Source organism: Salvelinus sp. IW2-2015, linkage group LG11 (genome assembly GCF_002910315.2).
Source record: "Salvelinus sp. IW2-2015 linkage group LG11, ASM291031v2, whole genome shotgun sequence".
Lineage (NCBI taxonomy): Eukaryota > Metazoa > Chordata > Actinopteri > Salmoniformes > Salmonidae > Salvelinus > Salvelinus sp. IW2-2015.
Window position 1 is genome coordinate 4,250,757 of NC_036851.1, and position 22,825 is coordinate 4,273,581.

Below are 22,825 nucleotides of genomic sequence, written 5' to 3' on the forward strand. Positions count from 1 at the left end.
GGGCGTGGTCTGCCCGGAGCCAAGCCAACGTTAAAGTGGTAGCCTACTCGCATCACTCTCATCAGCACCACTGACGATAGAGCGGTTGCCTATCGACCAAATCCGGTGTTATATTTTGTCTAACAGCCCCATCATGCGACCATTGCCCCATTTTTTTTTAAACAATTCCTTTGACATTTAATATTGAAAGAGCTGGATATGCTATTTATTTAAATCGACTTCGGCTATTTAGGCTACTCACATCTAGGCTAGTAGGCCTGGAATAGGCTATACTTAGCCTAACAAACGTTTTGATTCACAATATGTTGTACCTTATTCCAATTGTCCATTTCATAAAAACATGCTTTTAGGATTACATTCCCMAATCCAGGGTTCTCCAACCRTGTTCCTGGAGAGCTACCGTTCTGTGGGTTTTCACTCCAAACCGGTTGTAAAATTCAGTGTATCAACCAGCTACTTATTATAATCAGGTGCGCTAGATTGGGTTTGGAGCGAAAACCTACAGGACGGTAGCTCTCCAGGAACAGGGTTGGAGAMCCCTGGTTWATTAGGACCGTGGAAAAGTAGGTTTCAGTTTCGATATTCGCCAGATATTCGGAAATTCAAACTTCAATAGCTSGAGAAGGTGTTGAGCTAAATACCTCAGGTTAGGCTCTTTATGAAGGGAAAAAAYTGTACAACATTGCACAGGTCTTATTTTCCCGATTTCGACCCGAGTTTCATAATCACATGGCAATGGCGTAGGCTGTCTGACACACAGGCAATGCAACTAGTTAGGGACCGTCAACAAAGTGCATGATCACAATATTCACATTTCAWAAGCTCTTCAACCACATGATTTAACAACCTATTTTCAATGATCCATTATGCCTTACATAGAGAGGCATATTGAGCACCCGCTGGTTTTATTATAAAATGCTACCAACATGTTTATATATACACTGAGCAAAAATATAAACACAACATGTAAAGTGTTGGTCCCATGTTTCATGAGCTGAAATGAAAGATCCCAGAAATGTTCCGTACACATAAAAATCGTATTTCTCTCAAATTGTATGCACAAATGTGTTTTCATGCCTGTTATTGAGCATTTCTCTTCTGCCAAGATAATAATCCACCTGACAGGTGTGGCATATCAAAAAGCTGATTAAACATCATGATCATTACGCAGGTGCATCTTGTGCTGGGGACAATAAAAGGCCATTCTAAAATGTGCAGTTTTGTCACACAACACAATGCCACTGATGTCTTAAGTTTTGAGGGTGTGTGCAATTGACATGCTGACTGCAGAAATGTCCACCAGAGCTGTTGCCAGATAATTGAATGTTAATTTCTCTACCATAAAATGACTCCAACATTGTTTTAAAGAATTTGGCAGTACGTCCAACCGGCCTCACAACCGCAGACCATGTGTAACCATGCCAGCCCAGGACCTCCACTTCCGGCYTCTTCACCAGCGGGATCGTCTGAGCCCAGCCAAACGGACAGCTGATGAAAATGTGTGGGTTTGCACAATCAAATAATTTCTGCAAAAACTGTCAGAAGCTGTCTCAGGGGAGCTCATCTTTGTGCTTGTCATCCTCACCAGGGTCTTGACCTGACTGCAGTTTGACATTGTAACTGACTTTAGTGGGAAAATGCTCACCTTCGATGGCCACTGGCACACTGAAGTYTGCTCTTCACAGATGAAAACCGGTTTCAACTATACTGGGCAGATGACAGACAGCGTCTGTATGGGCGAGCGGTTTGCTGATATCAACGTTGTGAACAGAGTGCCTCATGGTGGCGGTGGGGTTAGGGTATGGGCAGGCATAAGATACGGACAACAAACACAACTGCATTTCATCAATGGAAATGTGAATGCACGGAGATACCGTGACGAGATCCTGAGGCCCATTATCATGCCCTTCATCTCCGCKATCACCTCATGTTTCAGCATGATAATGGATGTCAGCATGTCGCAAGGATCTGGAAGCTAAAAATGTCACAGTTCTTCCACGGCCTGCATACTCACCAGACATGTCACCCATTGAGCATGTTTGGCATGCTCTGAATCGACGTCTACGACAGCGTGTTCCAGCCAATATCCAGCATCTTCGCACAGCCATTGAAGAGGAGTGGGACAACATTCCACAGGCCACAATCAACAGCCTGATCATCTCTATGTGAAGGAGAAGTGTCGCGCTGCACGAGGCAAATGGTGGTTACACCAGATACTGTTTTTTTATCCACGCCCCTACCTTTTTTTAAAGGTATCTGTGACCAACAGTTATATATCTGTATTCCCAGTCATGAGAAATCAATAGATTACGGCTGTATGAATTCATTTCAATTGATAGGAACTACAAATCAGTAAAATCTTAGAAATTGTTGCATTTATATTTTTGTTCAGTGTGTGTGTGTATATATAGTACCAGTCAAAGGTTCAGACACACCTACCCATTCAATGATTTTTCTTTATTTGACTATTTTCTACATTGTAGAATAATAGTGAAGACATCAAAACTATGAAATAACACATATGGAATCATGTAGCTACCAAAAAAGTGTTAAACAAATCAAAAGATATTTTAGATTCTTCAAAGTAGTGTGGTGAAAATGTAATATTATTTACATACTATACTGTTTAATTAGACATACTATGCTATTTAACTTAAGATAATTGTTATATGTTAGTATTTTTACTGATACAAGCTTGTCATTTGACTGAGTCATAAGTCTGGGCATACAGAAAATAGCTGTTTGGGGTGTGACTGCAGTATGTGACATCCTGTTTTAACAATATACAGGAACTTAGATGTGTGGAAACATGCAGGAAGGAACAGACATGTCAGCTAACTTAATCTACACAGACATGCTAAATCAGCTTTTACACACCATGTTCCGTCCCTGTTTCAATCCATCTGCTAAACTGCCACATAGACAAAATAGGTTGTACTTTTTCTGCAAGAGGAGAGAGACAACTCTGTTCGTTGGACTTTCATAACGATGCACTGATTGAGTGGTTGTTATTGATTGCTTCATATTTGAAAATCTTTAAAAAATGTTTTTTTAAAGAATCTACAGTCTCTCTTCCTATAGAATTATTCTGACAGTAGCTACCATTTGCCTTGATGACAGCTTTGCACAATCTTGGCATTCTCTCAACCAGCTTCACCTGAAATGCTTTTCCAAAAGTCTTGAAGGAGTTCCCACATATGCTGAGCACTTGTTGGCTGCTTTTCCTTCACTCTGCGGACCAAATCATCCCAAATMATCTCAATTGGGTTGAGGTCGGGTGATTGTGGAGGCCAGATCATCTAATGCAGCACTCCATCAGCCTCCTTCTTGGTCAAATAGCKCTTACACAGCCTGATGGTGTGTTGGGTCATTGTCTTGTTGAAAAACTAATGATAGTCCAACTAAGCGCAAACCAGATGGGATTGTGTATCACTGCAGAATGCTGTAGTAACCATGCTGGTTAAGTATGCCTTGAATTCTAAGTAAATCACTGACAGTGTCACCAGCAAAGCACCTCCACACTATCACACCTCCTCCTCCATGCTTCACAGTGGGAACCACACTTGCGGAGATCATCCGTTCATCTAGTCTGCGTCTCACAAAGACACGGCGGTTGGAACCAAAAATATTAATTTTGGACTGGTCTAATGCTCATATTCTTGGCCCAAGCAATTCTCTTCTTGGTGTAATTTAGTAGTTGTTTCTTTGCAGCAATTCAACCATGAAGGACTGATTAACACAGTCTCCTCTGAACAGTTGATGTTTTTTATTTATTTAACCAGGTGTGTTGACTGAGAACACATTCTCATTTACAGCAACAACCTGGGGAATAGTTACAGGGGAGAGGGGATGACTGAGCCAATTGTCAGCTGGGGATGATTAGGTGGCATGAAGGCCAGGACACCAGGGTTAACATCCCTACTCTTACAATAAGTGTCATGGGATCTTTCTTGACCACAGAGAGTCAAGACACCCATTTAGCATCCCATCTGAAAGATGACACACAGGGCAGTGTCCCCAATCACTGCCCTGGGGCATTGGGATATTTGCCTCCTACTGGCACTCCAACAGCATCTAGTCTCCCATCCAGGGACTGACCAGGACCAACCCTGCTTAGCTTCAGAAGCAAGCCAGCAGTGGGATGCAGGGTGGTATGCTGCTGAGATGTGTCTGTTACTTGAACTCTGTGAAGCATTTATTTGGGCTGCAATTTCTGAGGCTGGTGACTCTGCTGAACTTATCCTCTGCAGTAGAGGTGACTGTGTTTTTCCCTGCGGCAGTCCTCATGYGAGCTAGTTTCATCATAGCYCTTGATGGTTTTTGCGACTGCACTTGAGGAAACGTTCAAAGTTCTTGAAATGTTCTGMATTGACTGACCTTCATGTTTTAAAGTAATGATGAASTGTAGTTTCTCTTTACTTATTTGAACTGTTCTTGCCATAATATGGACTTGGTCTTTTACAAAATAGGGCTATCTTCTGTATACCACCCAATCATTCTTAAATGGAAGAAGTTTGAAACCACCACGACTCTTCATAGAGCTGGCCGCCCGGCCGAAGTGAACAATCGGGGAGAAGGGCCTTGGTCAGGGAGGTGACCAAGATCCTGATGGTCACTCTGACAGAGCTCCAGAGTTTCCTCTGTGGAGATGGGAGAACCTTCAAGAAGGACAACCATCTCTGCAGTACTACACCAATCAGGCCTTTATGGTAGAGTGTCCAGACGGAAGCCACTCATCAGTAAAAGGCACATGACAGCCCGCTTTGAGTTTGCCAAAAGGCCACTAAGACTCTTAGACCATGAGAAACAAGATTCTCTGGTATGATGAAACCAAGCCGGAACTCTTTGGCCTGATGCCACGCATCACGTCTGGAGGAAACCTGGCACCATCCCTACGGTGAAGCAAGTGGTGCAGAATCATCGCTGTGAGGATGTTTTTTAGCGGCAGGGACTGGAAACTATCAGGATCGAGGCAAAGATGGACAGCGCAAAGTACATAGAGATCCTTGATGAAAACCTGCTCAAGAGCACTCAGGACCTCAGACTGTGGCGAAGGTTCACCTTCCACAGGACAACAACCAAAGCACACAGGCAAGACAACGCAGTAGTGACTTCGGGACAAGTTCTGAAGGTCCTTGAGTGGCCCAGCAAGAGCCCGGACTTGAACCGATCGAACATCTCTGGAGAGACCTGAAAATAGCTGTACTGCAACGCTCCCCATCCAACCTGACAGAGCTTGAGAGATTTGCAGAGAAGAATGGGAGAACTCCCTAAATACAGGTGTGCCAAGCTTGTAGCGTCATACCCAAGAAAGTCTCAAGGCTGTAATCGCTGCCAAAGGTGCTTCAACAAGTACTCAGTAAAATGGTCTGAATACTTATGTAAAATGTTATATTCCTTTTTCTATTTTTAATAATATAGCAACAATTTCTAGAAAATCTATTTTTGCTTTGTTATTATGGGGTATTGTGTGGTGTAGATTGATGAGGGAAAAACATTTTTAATCCATTTCCAAATAAGGCTGTAACGTAACAAAATGTGTGACAAAAATCAAGGGGTCTGAATACTTTCTGAAGGCACTGTATATACAGAGTCAGTTCAATTAACATATTTACAATGTGCAGGGATAATGGAGTGATAGAGGTAGATATGTAAGTGGTAAGGTGACTAGGCATCAGGATATATGATAAAAAAGAGTAGCAGCAGTATAAATGTGTGTGCTTGTTATGTGTGTGTTGGATTATCAGTTAGCATGAGTGTGTATAGTCCTGTGAGTGTGCATAGAGACAGTARAACAATAAAAAACAAATGATGTGCAACGTGTGGCATGACCCTGTGAACAATATGAAGTGTGTTAAAGGTGCCTAGGTCATGTGATCAAGTAGCTATTGAAATTCTAAGTCAAAAGTTTAACTAATAGAGATTAAATAAATTAAACAATAAAAAAAAATATTAAAAGGCTGCACAATGTGTGTCTCTCCCCTTTGAACAATACAACTTGTGTTTGAGGTGCCTAGGTCATGTGATAAAGGAGCTATTGAAATTCAAGTCCAAAATTGAACTAATAAATGTTGGTGAAAGACATTTAAAAAAATACATCAAAAGTGATGTACAGTACCAGTCAAAAGTTTGGTTACACCTACTCATTCAAGGGTCTTTATTTTTACTATTTTCTACATTGTATAATAATAGRGAAGACATCACAACTATGAAATAACACATATGGAATCATGTAGTAACCAAAAAAGTGATAAATAAATCAAAATGTATTTTAGATTTAAGATTCMTCACCTGTAGCCTTGATGACAACTTTGCATACCTTTGGCATTCTGTCAACCAGGTTCACCTGGAATGATTTTCCAACAGTCTTGAAGGAGTTCCCACATATGCTGAGCACTTGTTGGCTGCTTTTCCTTCACTCTGCGGTCCAACTCATCCCAAACCATCTCATTTGGGTTGAGGTCGGGTGATTGTGGAGGTCAGGTAATCTGATGCATCACTCATCACTCTCTTGTTGTGTTACAGCCTAAATTTAAAATTGATTTAAATTGAGCTTTTGTGTCACTGGCCTACACACATTTTTACAAATGTAGTGAAAAGCTGAAATGTCTCATCTAGGTATTCAACCTCTTTATTATGGCAGGCCTAAGTAAGTTGAGGACAAAATTTGCTTAACAAGTCACATAAGTTGCATGGACTCAGTGTGCAATAATAGTGTTTAACAGGATAATTAAATGACTACCCCATCTCTGTACTCCACACATACAATTATCTCTAAGGTCCCCCAGGGAGATTTTTTAATGGTTCGCAAAGAAGGGAACCTGTTATTATTTATTTGTTTACAGTGCATTCGGAAAGTATTCAGACCATTTTGTTAAGTTACAGCCTTATTCTGAAATAGATTCAATGTTTTTTCTCCCGCTCAATCTACATACAATACCCCATATTCACAAAGCAAAAACAGGGTTTAATACATTTTTGCAAATGTATAAATATCACATTTACAGTACATAAGTATTCAGACCCTTTACTCACTACTTTGTTGAAGCACCTTTGGCAGTGATTACAGCCTCGAGTCTTCTTAGGTATGACGCTACAAACTTGGCACACCTGTATTTGGGGAGTTTCTCCCATTCTTCTCTGTAGATCCTCTCAAGCTCTGTGAGGTTGGCTGGAGAGCATCGCTGCACAGCTTTTTCAGGTCTCTCTAGAGATGTTCGATCGGGTTCATGTCCGGGCTCTGGCTGMGCCACTGAAGGACATTCAGAGACTTGTCCCGAAGCCACTCCTGCGTTGTCTTGGCTGTGTGCTTAGGGRCGTTGTCCTTTTGGAAGGTGAACTTTCAATCCAGTCTGAGGTCCTGAGCGCTCTGGAACAYGTTTTCAAGGATATTTCTGTACTTTGCTCCGTTCATCTTTCCCTTGATCCTGACTAGTATCCCAGTCCCTGCTGCTGAAAAACATCCCCACAGCATGATGCTGCCACCACCATACTTAACTGTAGGGATGGTTCCAGGTTTCCTCAACATGATTCTTGGCATTCAGGCCAAAGAGTTCAGCAGGCTGTCATGTGCCTTTTACTGAGGAGTGGCTTCAGTCTGGCCACTCTACCATAAAGGCCTGATTGATGGGAGTGCTGCAGAGATGGTTGTCCTTCTGGAAAGTTCTTCCATCTGCACAGAGTAAATCTGGCTCTGTCAGTGTCACGTTCGTTATAGCTACACAGGCAACTAACCATAGACAATCACCCARGAAATACTCAAGGAATATGGCTGCCTACATATGGTTCCCAATTAGAGACAACGATAAACAGCTGCCTCTAATTGAGAACCAATCTAGGCAACCYTAGACARACAAAACACCTAGACTAGTAACAACCCCATAAACATACAAAAACCCTAGACAMSACAAAAAACATATATCACCCTTGTCACACCCTGACCTAACCAAAAATAATAAAGAAAACAAAGAATACTAAGGTCAGGGCGTGACAGTCAGTGACCATCAGGTTCTTGGTCACCTCCCTGAKCAAGYCCTTTCTCCCCCGATTGCTCAATTTGGCTGGGCGGCCAACTCTAGGAAGAGTCTTGGTGGTTCCAAACTTATTCCATTTAAGAATGATGTAGGCCACTGTGTTTTTGGGGACCTTCAATGCTGCAGACATTTTTGGTACCCTTCCCCAGATCTGTGCCTGTAACGGGTGTCGTCGTTGGATGAGGAATAATCGAACCAAAGCGCAGCGTGGTAAGTGTTCATGATTTTTATTTAAACTGAACACTAACAAAATAACAGAGAATGAGAGAAACCGAAACAGTCCTGTCAGGTGCAGAAACACAAAACAGAAAATAACTACCCACAAAGCATCGTTCGGGAAAAGCTACCTAAGTATGGTTCCCAATCAGAGACAACGATAGACAGCTGTCCCTGATTCGGAACCATATCCGGCCAAAACAAAGAAATACAAAACATAGAAAAAGGAACATAGAATGCCTACCCAAATCACACCCTTACCAAACAAAAATGGAGACATAAAAAGCTCTCTACGGTCAGGGCGTGACAGTGCCTCAACTCAATGCTATCTCGGAGCTCTACTGACAATTTCTTCGACCTCATGGCTTGGATTTTGCTCTGACATGCACTGTCAACTGTGGGACCTTATATAGACAGGAGTGTGCCTTTCCAAATCATATCCAAACTATCTACCACAGGTGGACTCCAATCAAGTTGTAGAAACATCTCAAGGATGATCAATTGAAACAGGATGCACCTGAACTCAATTTGAAGTCTCATAGCAAAGGGTCTGAATAAGTATGTAAATAAGTTATTATGGGGTATTGTGTGTAGATTWGATTTTTTTTAAATTCATTTTAGAARAAGGCTATAACGTCACAATGTGGATAAAGAGAAGGGGTCTGAATACTTTCTGAATGCACTGTATGTATATTGCACCAGATTTAGCTAGACAGCTCATTTTAATCTGTAGGCCCTGGGTAGAAAACAATCAACATCATTACAATGCTACAATATAGCACATATTTTAACATAGTGGGGTTTTGAGTCAGATTGAGTCAAATTGAGTCAGATGAACTTGTGGATATCATTTGTATGTCTCTGTGTCCAATATGAAGGAAATTATAGGTAGTTTCGCGAGCCAATGCTAACTAGCGTTAGCGCAATGCCTGGAAATCTATAGTATCTGCTAGCATGCTAGCAATTTTGCTAGCGCTAGTTAGCAATTTCCTTCAAACTACATGCAGAGACATAAAATGTTACTGACGAGTCATATTAACCTCTCTAAGGAGGTTAAGTAAGGGGCCATTGTCAAAATCCAGAATTATTCCTTTAAGGATCTGGATCTTTTTGCCGGGGCTCTTTGTGGCCGGGTCACTAAAGAACAAGTCTAACGTTACTCTTGTCCCAACAGCACCTTACATTTTTTAGGATTATCAATGTCATGATGAATTGAGCATTTGTAGCAATGTTTGTAATGTTACAGGCAGGAAGGAAGACCGCCAATCAGATAATCAAGATAGGCAGATCAAATCCAGTGACTTATGATGCAAAGGCCACTATCAATAGATCTACAGTCCAGCATGGCCAAATGTTGGGTGTTCCTCCTCGTTCCTGTGCAAGAGAACAAGACTGATTGGGACGCCGATTACGAGCAGCAGGTCAATGTTCATTAACAGATGAGGTGTTGGAACAGCATATAAGAAGCCACAGACTGTATCCTAGATCAGGAAATGCTGTGATGTCAACCTCTTTTTGACTAGGGCTGTAGGCCAAATGTGTGTGTGTCGGTGGGTGTGTTTAGAAAAACTTTCTGCATGTGGAAAGCCTATGCAGAATTTTTCATCTGCGTAATATAAATAACCTATTGTGGACCGTACTTTGAGATGATGAGAGCATTGTTGCAAGCAGATGGATTTGTGGTTACAAGACAGAGATCCCTTTAGCCATGCACTTGACAGTGTAGCCTTGCATCATAATCAACTGGATTTGCTGCCTTGTTATTCTGGAAACCACACACCCTGAGGCTGCATTCATCGTAGCTGGGGATTTAACAAGGCTAATCTAAAAACAAAACTCCCTAAATTCTATCAGCATATCGATTGTGCTACCAGGGCTGGAAAAACACTAGACCATTGTTATACTAATTTCCGCGACGCTTATAAGGCCCTCCCCGCCCCCTATTCACAACAAAGCCTCCTTCACTCACACTGCCAAACATACCCTCGTAAAACGGACTATCTACCGATTCGCGACTTCGGCGATATAACACATGGTAGTGAATTTAGTAAAACCGCTGTAACATAAGTTCCATACTGAATAAACCTTCTCTGCATTTGACAAGCAGAGAAGTAGAGGAATTTTTAATACAATACTTTTGTCAAACTCTTTGGTTTAGGTCAAAATGATAGTGTTTTGAATTGAATGAATCTGCAAACTTCTGACATGTTTTACCGAAGCCAGAAAGACATGCGATAGGTTACGAAAATAGCTCTAGTTACAGATGGTAGCCCCGATTTGAAATCCGACTTCGTACTTGATAAGCAGACGAGTATGGGTAGATTTTATATAGCAAACATTTTTTTCTGTAAAATGTTGGAAAGGGGTCAAAACGGCATTAGTTTGGGAAAGTTTGAAAAACACTTGTGGTGCATTTAGAAAAAACAGCTGTAACGTAAGTTCCATACTGATAAACCTCTCCGCATTTGACAAGCAGAGAATAGAGGAAGTTTTAATCCAATATATTTTTGTCAAACTCTTTGGTTTTAGTTCTCAAAATGATAGGTGTTTTGAATTGAATGAATCTGCTACCTTCTTACATGTTTTACCGAAGCCAGAAGACATGCGATAGGTTGCGAAAAATAGCCTAGTACAGATTGGTAGCCCCGATTTGAAATCCGACTTCGTGCTTGAAAAGCAGAAGAGTAGGGGAAGATTTTATATAGCAAACATTTTTTTCTGTAAAATGTTGGGAAAGGGGTCAAAACGGCAGTTGTTTGGGAAAGTTTAAAAACAAATGGTAGTGCATTTAGTAAAAACTGCTGTAACGTAAGTTCCATACTGAATAAACCTTCTCCGCATTTGACAAGCAGAGAAGTAGAGGAAGTTTAATACAATATACTTTTGTCAAACTCTTTGGTTTAGTGGTCAAAATGATAGTTGTTTTGAATTGAATGAATCTGCTAACTTCTGACATGTTTACCAAAGCCAGAAAAACAGGCGATGGGTTACAAAAAATAGCTTTAGTTACAGATTGGTAGCCCCGATTTGAAATCCGACTTCGTGCTTGAAAAGCAGACGAGTAGGGGAAGATTTAATATAGCAAAATTTTTTTCTGTCAAATGTTGGGAAAGGGGTCAAAACGGCAGTTGTTTGTGAAAGTTTAAAAAACACATGGTAGTGCATTTAGTAAAACTGCTGTAACGTAAGTTCCATACTGAATAACCCTTCTCCGCATTTGACAAGCAGAGAAGTAGAGGAAGTTTTAATACAATATACTTTTGTCAAACTCTTTGGTTTAGCTCTGCCTTATGTCAGCTCACTGGTCACCATAACAACACCCACCCATAGCACGCGCTCCAGCAGGTATATCTCACTGGTCATCCCCAAAGCAACACCTTGTGTGGCCGCCTTTCCTTCCAGTTCTCTGCTGCCAATGACTGGAACGAATTGCAATAATCGCTGAAGTTGGAGACTTATATCTCCCTCACTAGCTTTAAGCATCAGCTATCTGAGCAGCTCACTGATKGCTGCAGCCCATCCAACTAACTACCTCATCCCCATATTGTTTTTATTTACTTTTTTTGCACACCAGTATTTCTACTTGCACATCATCATCTGCACATCTATTACTCCAGTGCTAATTTGCTAAATTGTAATTACTTCGCTACTATGGCCTATTTATTGCCTTACCTCCTTACTCCATTTGCACACACTGTATATGGATTTTTTTCTACTGTTATTGACTGTACTTTTGTTTATTCCATGTGTATCTCTGTGTTGTTGTTTTTTGTCGCACTGCTTTACTTTATCTTGGCCAGGTCGCAGTTGTAAATGAGAACTTGTTCTCAACTGGCCTACCTTGTTAAACAAAGGTGAAATAAATACAAATATAAAAGTACAGAGGAAGTAGAATCCCTTACTTCCGTTGTTTGTATGTGCCCATAGCAACGTTCGAAAATGAGAGGGATACTTAACCCATACAGTAGGTGGCGACATCCACCTCTAACGTATGTTTGTGGACCGCCATAATACCATAGACGAAGATTCGTTTGCTGCTTTTGTATTCAGTTGGTGATAGCTATATAATGGAGTAATAACGTTTCCACACGGTCTATTTCAAAGACCGTTGGCAGATTTTTTCGATCTTGTCTACTCATCCACCACCGGCCTCGTCATTGCATCCTCAAAAATGGCTGATCCCAAATACGCCAACTTGCCTGGAATTGTAAGTGGCTTGTTAGCTTGCTTGCTATTCACATTGTCGCGTTGTTAGTAGTTAAGCACAAGTGTTTATAAGATGTTTGATGAATGCTAGTAAATTACTAGCTAAGCTCTAATCAAAACCAGAGTCCCGGCAACTAGTTAACTATCTAACGAGTTATCCAAACGTTTGCTAGCTAGCATTGGTTTGCCACACATTAGCCTGATATGAATAAAAAATGTAAAKGCCTGATATGATAACGTTAGCGTACTAGCTAGTGACCTAAGCTAACGGTAGCTAGTCAGTGTCAGACCCCTGGTTAACTTCTTATATGCATTGAAATTGACCGTTAAATAACAGACATGTCTTACAAGTCATCACATTTCTAAACGTAGTCTTTGGACGGCTAACTAGCTATCAGTTAGGCTAACAAAACATGCAGCAGCTAGCTAATCCAGTTGTGTGATTGAATGTTGGCCAGCCAAACTTGCTTGCTAACTAGCTATAGTAGCTAGTTAGCGAAATTTGCTTTTGGTGGTTCCAGTCATTGGGTGGGTGGTTCACGCTGTAAAACTGATGKCTACAGTCAGTACAGGGAGCTAATTTGGCATAACCTGAGCTATGTAACGTTAGGCATTTTAAAAAACTTTTTTTTATTAACATAACAATTACAAAAAACNTGTTTTATTTCATAGTTTTGATGTCTTCACTATTATTCTACAATGTAGAAAATAGTAAAAATAAAGAAAAACCCTTGAATGATTAGGTGTGTCCAAACCTTTGACTGTATATTGTTTTAGCCATTTTGAATTCAGGCTGTAACAACAAAATATGGAATAAGTTAAAGGGTATGAATACTTTCTGAAGGCACTGAATCTGCTTTAGTGTTCGAGATGATCAATCCCTGTTGAGGGAGGAGCTGCTTTAAAAAAATATTGTGCATATTTATTTCTTCTGAACACATTTTGAACACAGTTTGTTCGAAATGTCAATTCTTGCAAACGTTTTCAAAATATTAACTTTATTGTTCGCTAGCTGGACAGGCAAACACGAGTTCTAAACTGTAAATCAATCAAAACTTGTGTACTATCGACGGTACTCAATCTGCTGATCACGTTTACCAATCTCATTATCCATACCTAAAGTAGGAGACAGCTTTTGTATTTATTTGTAATCTAACTATTCAGTTATAGAAATGTGATACCATCAATGCAAGCTTTAGAATGACTCCCAACTTAGAACACAGCAACTTAGTTATGTAGCTAGGTTGCTAGTTACAATAAGTAGATCTGTTGCTAGCTAGCCGGAGAAGATAGCTTTATCACTGGTTAGCATGTCATTCCAGGACAAGTAGCATTTCAGTTTATTCCAAGTAATAATTTAAGACGACACAAATCTATAGGACAAGTGTTGTAAAACGTATACAGTCATCAAGGCAGGACCCACTAATATCATTCACACTGAAACATAAGAAATGCACTTATCCCTGTCAATAGTTGGAGTAGGATGATTGCAGACTGTCATGAGGTTCATTTTCTAGCTCACAAACTATAATCCTTTGCTGTGATTATTATTTAAATGAATTCTTGTCTCTCACTTTTGTCTCACATTATCTATTCGGCTCTCATGTGTCCTTATTTTTAAAACTGTATTTAACCTTTATTTAACTGGTCACAGAGATCAACCTAGCATGGGATGATTCATTCACCAGGGAGTGACATGTATAGGCTTTGCCATATGTATTTGCTAATATGCATATAGAGCTGTCATTTTTTAAACTTCCATACAAGTATACATGACACCTTTTCTATCTACATGCTTTTATCTGAGTTTCTATGCAAATTATATGATTGAATGTTTCTTTACGCCTGCAGCTAGTTACTTGAAATGAGACAGTCATGTCAAAACTTGATTCAAAATTGAATTCACTGACAGATGGCTAATGAAACACTAGCTTCCTGAGCAGACACATTGACAGTGACAGTATTAGCTGGCTAGGCTGGTCAACTGTAACAATGTCTAGCTTTCAAATAAATTGGCTAAATGGTCAACAGAGTTACCTCTTCATATGATCAAGACAAGTCGTATTGCATGCTGCATATTTCAAGTGCCCTCAAACAGATATTTATCTTCAGTCTTTGGGAGCAACCGTTAGTTCCTCTTAACACACTGACAGCCGATCACACTTTCATGTAAGGCCGTGTTTACGTCTGGGCTGCATTCAAATCAAACTTTATTTGTCACATGCGCCGAATACAAAAAGTGTAGACTTTACCGTGAAATGCTTACTTACAAGCCTTTAACCAACAGTGGATTGCAGTTCCCGTGTATACATGAGGGGTATGTACGGGATTGCTGATTGGTTCCAAGTTTAGCAATTCGCAAATTTGCCTGAGCAGACAAGTGTTGAAATGTACTTTTTCTGAGAAAATGTGCAAGAATTGAAGGTGAAAACTAATTTTACAGTAACCATAATATGTAATTGTCATATAAAGAAATTAGCAATGAACACTGAACAAAAATATAAACTCAACATGCTACAATTTCATAGATTTTTCTGAGTTACAGTTCATATGCGGAAGTCAGTCAATTTAAATATATTCATTAGGCCCTAATCTATGGATTTCACATGGCTGGGAATACAGATATGCATCTGTTAGTCACAGACACCTTAAATAAAATTGGCCTCACAATGGGCCAATGGGACTCCCAATCACAGCCAGTTGTGATACAGTCTGGAATCAAACCAGGGTCTGTAGTGATGCCTCTAGCACTGAGATGCAGTGCCTTATACCGCTGCGCCACTCGGGAGCCTATATTTACTAGTAACACAGACAACTTTTGATATCTACAACATATGCTAATCTTATGATAGTCGTATTCAAGACTGCATGCCTACTACATGACCGTATGGAGAAGGGACAAAATGGCAGATGTTATTGAACAACTTTGATGAAAATTCAATGAAGTTGAGAGAGACTTTCAACAAGGCCTTGCAGGTCAGGTACAGTTGCGGAATATTGATATATCCCTGGCGAATTTACGAAAAATTGAAGGCATGTTCTCGCATTCAAGCTCACGTGGAGACCAGGAGGAGGCCTTCTCAGCACCCCGAATGCTTCAAGATTGCAAGGCTATGAAAGTTTAAAACAACTGTTTTTGATTGCACTTTTTGAACAGTCTTCCGTATTTATTAACTATGGTATCATCTCACTAAGTTTCGTCTGACTAGCTACAGCTTAAAGGCCTTCCTTGGCACTTAAAGGGATACTTCGGGAATTGGGGGATGAGTCAGATGAACTTGTGGATATCATTTGTACGTCTCTGTGTCCAATATGAAGGAAATTATAGGTAGTTTCGCGAGCCAATGCTAACTAGCGTTAGCGCAATGCCTGGAAATCTATAGGTATCTGCTAGCATGCTAGCAATTTTGCTAGCGCTAGTTAGCAATTTCCTTCAKACTACATGCAGAGACATAAAAATGTTACTGACGAGTTCATATTAACCTCTAAGGAGGTTAAGTAAGGGGCATCATTGTCAAAATCCAGAATTATTCCTTTAAGGGATCTGGATCTTTTGTGGCCGGGGCTCTTTTGTGGCCGGGTCACTAAAGAACAAGTCTAACGTTACTCTTGTCCCAACAGCACCTTACATTTTTTATGGATTATCAATGTCATGATGAATTGAGCAATTTGTAGCAATGTTTGTAATGTTACAGGCAGGAAGGAAGACCGCCAATCAGAATAACAAGGCAGCAAATCCAGTTGATTATGAMGCAAGGCTACACTGTCAAGTGCATGGCCAAACTGTTGGGGTGTTCCTCCTCGTTCCTGTGCAAGAGAACAAGACTGATTGGGACGCCGATTACGAGCAGCAGGTCAATGTTCATTAACAGATGAGGTGTTGGAACAGCATATAAGAAGACTCCACAGACTGTATCCTAGATCAGGAAATGCTGTGATGTCAACCTCTTTTTGACTAGGGCTGTAGGCCAAATGTGTGTGTGTCGGTGGGTGTGTTTAGAAAACTGTTCTGTCATGTGGAAAGCCTATGCAGAATTGTTTCATGTGTGTAATATAAATAACCTATTTGTGACCGTACTTTGAGATGATGASAGCATTGTTGCAAGCAGATGGATTTGTGGTTACAAGAAAGAGAGTGCGAGGGATATTGAATCTGATTTACCCAGTGGCCACAGCACGTAGATGGAGCTTGACCGTGGCCAGATGAACATACCATGTTCCTTATCCCAATAGTCTATGGCATATGGATGGGAACATGCGTCTCTTCAGCTAAATTATTCGGTTTCTTTGAAACATGTTTTCACCCTTCATTGTGTTTAACTTTGAACTGCATAAAACAGAATAGGCCTAGTTAACCATAAACCTGAATCAAACTTGGTCTGGTCCATAACCTGTTGTTTGAACTATGTTATTTTAATGCACTTACATTCATTTACCAGGAATCTCGGCTATACATGTAAGGTACCATGCCTGATCTAACAGCCTCCCTCGCCCCCCCCCCCCTGTTTTCTTTATGTTTGTCCTTTACAGATGGGGCTTACCCATTCATGGAGCCATAGATGGCAGCTCTCCTCTGATTGCATACCTTGCTGCAATACAAACAACCTAGCCTCCACTGTACTGACGCAGTTCTTAAAAGGCAACATGCCTCGATGGACTCCCATCCAGGGTTTGGTCTGACCATGGAAGTAAGAACACTCAAGGTGCCTTGATTAGGAATCATGCTCAAGATGTTGAGCACAGAAGTCACATGACAGGAGAATCTGTGCACAACCAGAGGATAAAGCGCCTTTTCGGAGGGATGTGTTTCTGCATGTGTTGCATCACTAATACCAGTCTTGAGGACACTGGCATCCTAGATCCTTCAAATGACATCCACAAAATATCCCTGCAACTTGTATATCTCCCAGAAATTCAGCCCTGATGGATTTGTTTCGAGAGGCCTGGAATTACCACACAGATATGGACAGGTGTCATGCTAACCAATATGTGGGTAGACAACACAGCTATCAACAATGTGTTTGGTGAAGATCCACACAGGGAGCACAATTCGGAGGCCCTTCTCACACGAAATGGCGTTGACTACTTCCCTACTGGTGTGAATGAACAGTTCCCTGCTGTAGTTGTGGAACAACCAACTATCAACCTTAGTCGACAACAGCAACAGTACATTTTAATGCCATAGAGGGAATAGTTGACCTTAAGATAAAATGCCAGACTTGCTGCACAGAAATCTCAAATCTGTTGACAATGTGTGACAGAAGGCTCCGTGTCAATATCCACGCGCATTCCCCGCATTTCCTGTGTTTGAAGGCCGCAAAATCCACTTGACACTTAAATCTCGCTGGATAAATCGCTTTCATTTTACTCTGGCGACACTTTCCCACTATTGCTTGTGCCATTGGTTTTTTTCTTTTAACGTCTTTTGCCTCAACGATTCAACTTTGTCACACGAGAACAACAAACCAGTACAATAAATGACATCTTCCAATAACATAAGAAATTTAGCTATTATCAAGGCTGATCTTGTAATTTTAAAAATATATATATTTTCATAATAAAAAGCCAACACAACAACATACCAGAAATACAGTACTTTCGGGTTTTCCTATACAATCAATGATCTGGATCAAAGCGTTAACGTTTAGAATTTCAACACAACATTATTGAAAAACGTGAAATCTAAATGAAACAACTATTCCTTCAAAGCTGTTTTTGTACAAAAAATGACATATTAAATACACAAATACTCACACAGACACACACAAACACACCTTCGGTAGGTGTGAAGACGGCTGTGATATATTTTCCTATTTAAAGGGGCATTACACCAAAATTAGAATTATTATAAATGTTATCGACCCCAACAGAAATGTACTTAAAAAAGTGCTCCTGTGAGACATTGACCAAAATGATGGCTTAGTTTTATTCCACAGCCAGCATTATCATTGCTGTTAGTCAAACAATCAGAATTAGATGTTTTTGGCCCGGGTGGCAATTGACCCCAAAGGACTAGAATTTATAAAAACTGAGTACTTTCTCTGTCCTTACTATGTTAATTCCTGGATTTTGGCAACGATTTAGGCTGTGTGTAGCGGATATGGTTTGGCTTGGAAAGTTTTTTTCGCAAGGTCACACTTAACAGCTGATGTGTTGTGCATTGAAATCCACAAGCGAAAGGAAATGTGAGAGGAGGAGAGTGCATAGATGTGAGAAGGAATACAATGTGGCTGCTATGAAAGTGATCTGTGTTTACTTGTGATCAGGTGTGTATTCAAACCGCCGATTCTGTTGAAAAGTGTTTCTTAAACGGAAGCAAACGGAACGAAACGGGGATAAACATACCTGAATTTGTTTAATAGAAACTCTCGTTTGCAACTGTTGATTACACCCTAGATCAGTGAGATGTAGGCAAGAGTGTGCAAGGCGGTATTGAATGTGTCACTACCTGTCCATGTGTTACTTCCTGTCACCTCAAATTTTTCTCTCGAAATGTGTGCACCTACGTTGTAAACTTTCATTCATAGGCTAGGTTCTAGCAACCTCATGATGGGTATAGGGAAAATTTGAGTATCATGTAGTAGCCCAAACCTATCGCTGTTACATTGAACTGGATGAATGGAATATGAATGACAGTCATCCGATATGCTGTAATAGAACGGCATCGACCGCCACTGGTGGAGACACATACTGTAGGCTACAATATGAGGAGGAAATGATAGTCCTAAAATGCATTCCAGTTTAATAATTGACTCGCCCAATAATGCCTTGCTAACTCAACGGTGATTGCCGATGCGTTCGGGGTAAAAGCCTTACTTTGTAAAACAGTTTGGAAGTTGATCAAATATTTTGGCAGCCTACAGCAGAAAGATTAGAGTCTTCTGTTCTCTTTACAGCAGGAGCTACTTGCTTTCCAATCTGTGTTTTCCAGCGATTGTATTTGAAATATTGCGAAAGGCCTGTTTTGTCTGCATGCTGCGCATCCCCGACTGTAGGCTATGCCTTGTTATTGGCCCACACACAATCCACTGCTAGGCTATTTTTTTTTAAAGAAGCTATTGATCCTCTGAGGCTATGCATTCTCATGGTATAGTAGGCTATTCTGAATTATTTCATAACATTTTTTAACAGACATCAGTCATTCTTTAAATTTGGCAAATGTATTTTAATTCATCAGGGGTACTGCAGCTCCTCCAGAGCCCTTCAACTGGCTATGATTCTATATGGACATAAATGATGAAGTGCAACGTTCGAGAGATGAGTCGCAGGCTCATGTCTATCAAAGCTGCTTTTAACTGTTTTAAACACACAATTTCATTTCGATTTTTTTCACAATGAATGGCCTTTATAAAATAACATTTTACTCCAGCAGCAATCAGCAGAGGAGCTGTAAGATAAATTCTGCTCAAAATATCTGTATGCTGTGCGGGTGCGATAGTTGTCTGGGATAAATAAAATACATGATGACTAACAAAAATACACACTTGGTCAATTTGGTCATGTATTTTCACCAACTGGTATTTCTATCTATGAATTAAAAGCAACTGCCGGCTACCGGAAACCCTGCTCCTTTCACATGGGAAGCTGGGATACACTACATGACCAGAGGTATGTGGACACCTGCTTGTCAAACATGCTGAAACAGGAAAGGGTCTTCCCCAAACTGTTGCTACAAAGTCGGAAGCACAGAATTGTCTAGAATGTCATTGTACTGTATGCTGTAGCTTTAAGATTTCCCTTCACTGGAACTAAGGGGCCTAGCCTGAACCATGAAAAACAGCCCCAGACCATTATTCCTCCTCCACCAAACTTTATGGTCGGCACTATGCATTGGGGCAGGTAACATTTTCCTGGCATCCGCCAAACCCAGATTTGTCCGTCGGACTCCTGAAAACGTGTTTTCACTGCTCCAGATTCTAATGGCGGCGAGCTTTACACTCCAGCTGACGCTTGGCATTTTGCATGGTGGTCTTAGGCTTGTGTGCGGCTGCTCGGCCATGGAAACACATTTCATGAAGCTCCCGACAAACAGTTATTGTACTGAAGATGTTTCCAGAGGCAGTTTGGAACTCGGTAGTGAGTGTTGCAACCGAGGACAGATGAATTTAACCTGCTACGTGCTTCAGCACTCGGCATTCCCGTTCTGTGAACTTGTTTGGCCTACCACTTAGCGGCTGAACGATTGTTGCTCCTAGACGTTTCCACTTCACAATAACAGCACTTACAATTGACAGGAGCAGCTCTAGCAGGGCAGAAATTTGGAGAACTGACTTGTTGGAAATGTGGCATCCTATGACGGTGCCATTTTTAATGTCACTGAGCCATTCAGCAAGGCCATTCTACTGCCAATGTCTGTCTATGGAGAGCGTATGCATGCACAGTCGATAGCGTACTGGACTTCGGGCTAGAAGGTCAAGGGTTCGAGGCCTGCTCCCTGCCTGTTTCATTACAGTATATATAGTGTATCTAGCTACCAGCTAACTCTGACACAACTAGTAGCTAGCGTTAGCAAACTTGAATGAAATAAATATATAATTGCACTTATTCACTAACACTTATACTTTACTTTTATACTCTATAATTTAACTCCTTCGAATCATTTACCCAATCTAAATGTTTTGCAAACGCTGGGAAAGGAGCTGGCGCACTACAGTAGGGAAGTTCTGTCATACTTCCAGGTCTATGCCCAAACAGTTTCAGCTTCTAATTTTAAAAATGAATCTCTCCAGAAATAAGTCTCTCACTGTTGCTGCCTGTTATAGACCCCCCTCAGCTCCCAGCTGTGCCCTGGACACCATATGTGAATTGATTGCCCCCCATCTATCTTCAGAGTTCGTTCTGCTAGGTGACCTAAACTGGGATATGCTTAACACCCCGGCCATCCTACAATCTAAAATAGATAACCTCAATCTCACACAAATTATCAAGGAACCCACCAGGTACAACCCTAAATCCATAAACATGGGCACCCTCATAGATATTATCCTGACCAACTTGCCCTCCAAATACACCTCTGCTGTTTTCAATCAGGATCTCAGCGATCACTGCCTCATTGCCTGCATCGGTTATGGGTCCGCGGTCAAACGACCACCCCTCATCACTGTCAAACGCTCCCTAAAACACTTCTGCGAACAGGCCTTTCTAATCGACCTGGCCCAGGTATCCTGGAAGGATATTGACCTCATCCCGTCAGTAGAGGATGCCTGGTTGTTCTTTAAAAGTAATTTCCTCACCATCTTAAATAAGCATGCCCCTTTCAAAGAAATTTGAACTAAGAACAGAACTAAGAACCCTTGGTTCACTCCAGACCTGACTGCCCTCGACCAGCACAAAAACATCCTGTGGCGTACTGCACTAGCATCAAATAGTCCCCGCGATATGCAACTTTTCAGGGATGTCAGGAACCAATACACACAGTCAGTTAGGAAAGCAAAGGCTAGCTTTTTCAAACAGAAATTTGCATCCTGCAGCTCTAACTCAAAAATGTTCTGGGACACTGTAAAGTCCATGGAGAATAAGAGCACCTCCTCCCAGCTGCCCACTGCACCGAGGCAAGGAAATACTGTCGCCACCGATAAATCCACGATAATCGAGAATTTCAATAAGCATTTCTCTACGGCTGACCATGCTTTCCTCCTGTCTACCCCAACCCCGGGCAACAGCGCCGCATCCCCCGCATCTACTTGCTCAAGCCTCCCCAGCCTCTCCTTCACCCAAATCCAGATAGCAGATATTCTGAAAGAGCTGCAAAACCTGGACCCTACAAATCAGCTGGACTAGACAATCTGGATCCTCTCTTTCTAAAATGTTCCGCCGCCATTGTTGCGACCACTATTACTGGTCTGTTCAAACTCTCTTTCGTATCGTCTGAGATTCCTAAAGATTGGAAAGCTGCCGCGGTCATCCCCCTCTTCAAAAGGGGTGACATTCTAGACCCAAACTGTTACAGACCTATATCCATCCTGCCCTGCCTTTCCAAAGTCTTCGAAAGCCAAGTTAATAAACAGATCACTGACCATTTCAAATCCCACCGTACCTTCTCTGCTGTGCAATCCGGTTTCCGAGCTGGTCACGGGTGCACCTCAGCCACGCTCAAGGTACTAAACAATATCATAACTGCCATCAATAAAAGACAGTACTGTGGAGCCGTCTTCATCGACCTGGCCAATACTTTTGACTCTGTCAATCCCCGTATTCTTATCGTCAGACTCAACAGCCTTGGTTTCTCAAATGACTTCCCCGCCTGGTTCACCAACTATTTCTGACTAGTTGGCTGATAGAGTTCAGTGTGTCAAATCGGAGGGCCTGTTGTCCGGACCTCTGGCAGTCTCTATGGTGGTGCCACTGTCATGTTTTGTCTTTGATCATCA

General features: G+C 41.2%; 1 protein-coding gene across 1 annotated transcript in view; it reads left to right on the forward strand.

Annotated features, from left to right (window-relative positions):
- Positions 1-12,319: 12,319 nt before the first annotated feature.
- dctn2 (dynactin 2 (p50)) overlaps positions 12,320-22,825 on the forward strand; it is a 36,745-nt gene continuing 26,239 nt past the window's right edge. The window contains exon 1 of the mRNA XM_070445502.1: positions 12,320-12,456. Coding sequence (XP_070301603.1) covers positions 12,421-12,456 — 36 coding nt within the window. The 5' untranslated portion in view covers positions 12,320-12,420. The remainder of the gene's footprint in view (positions 12,457-22,825) is intronic.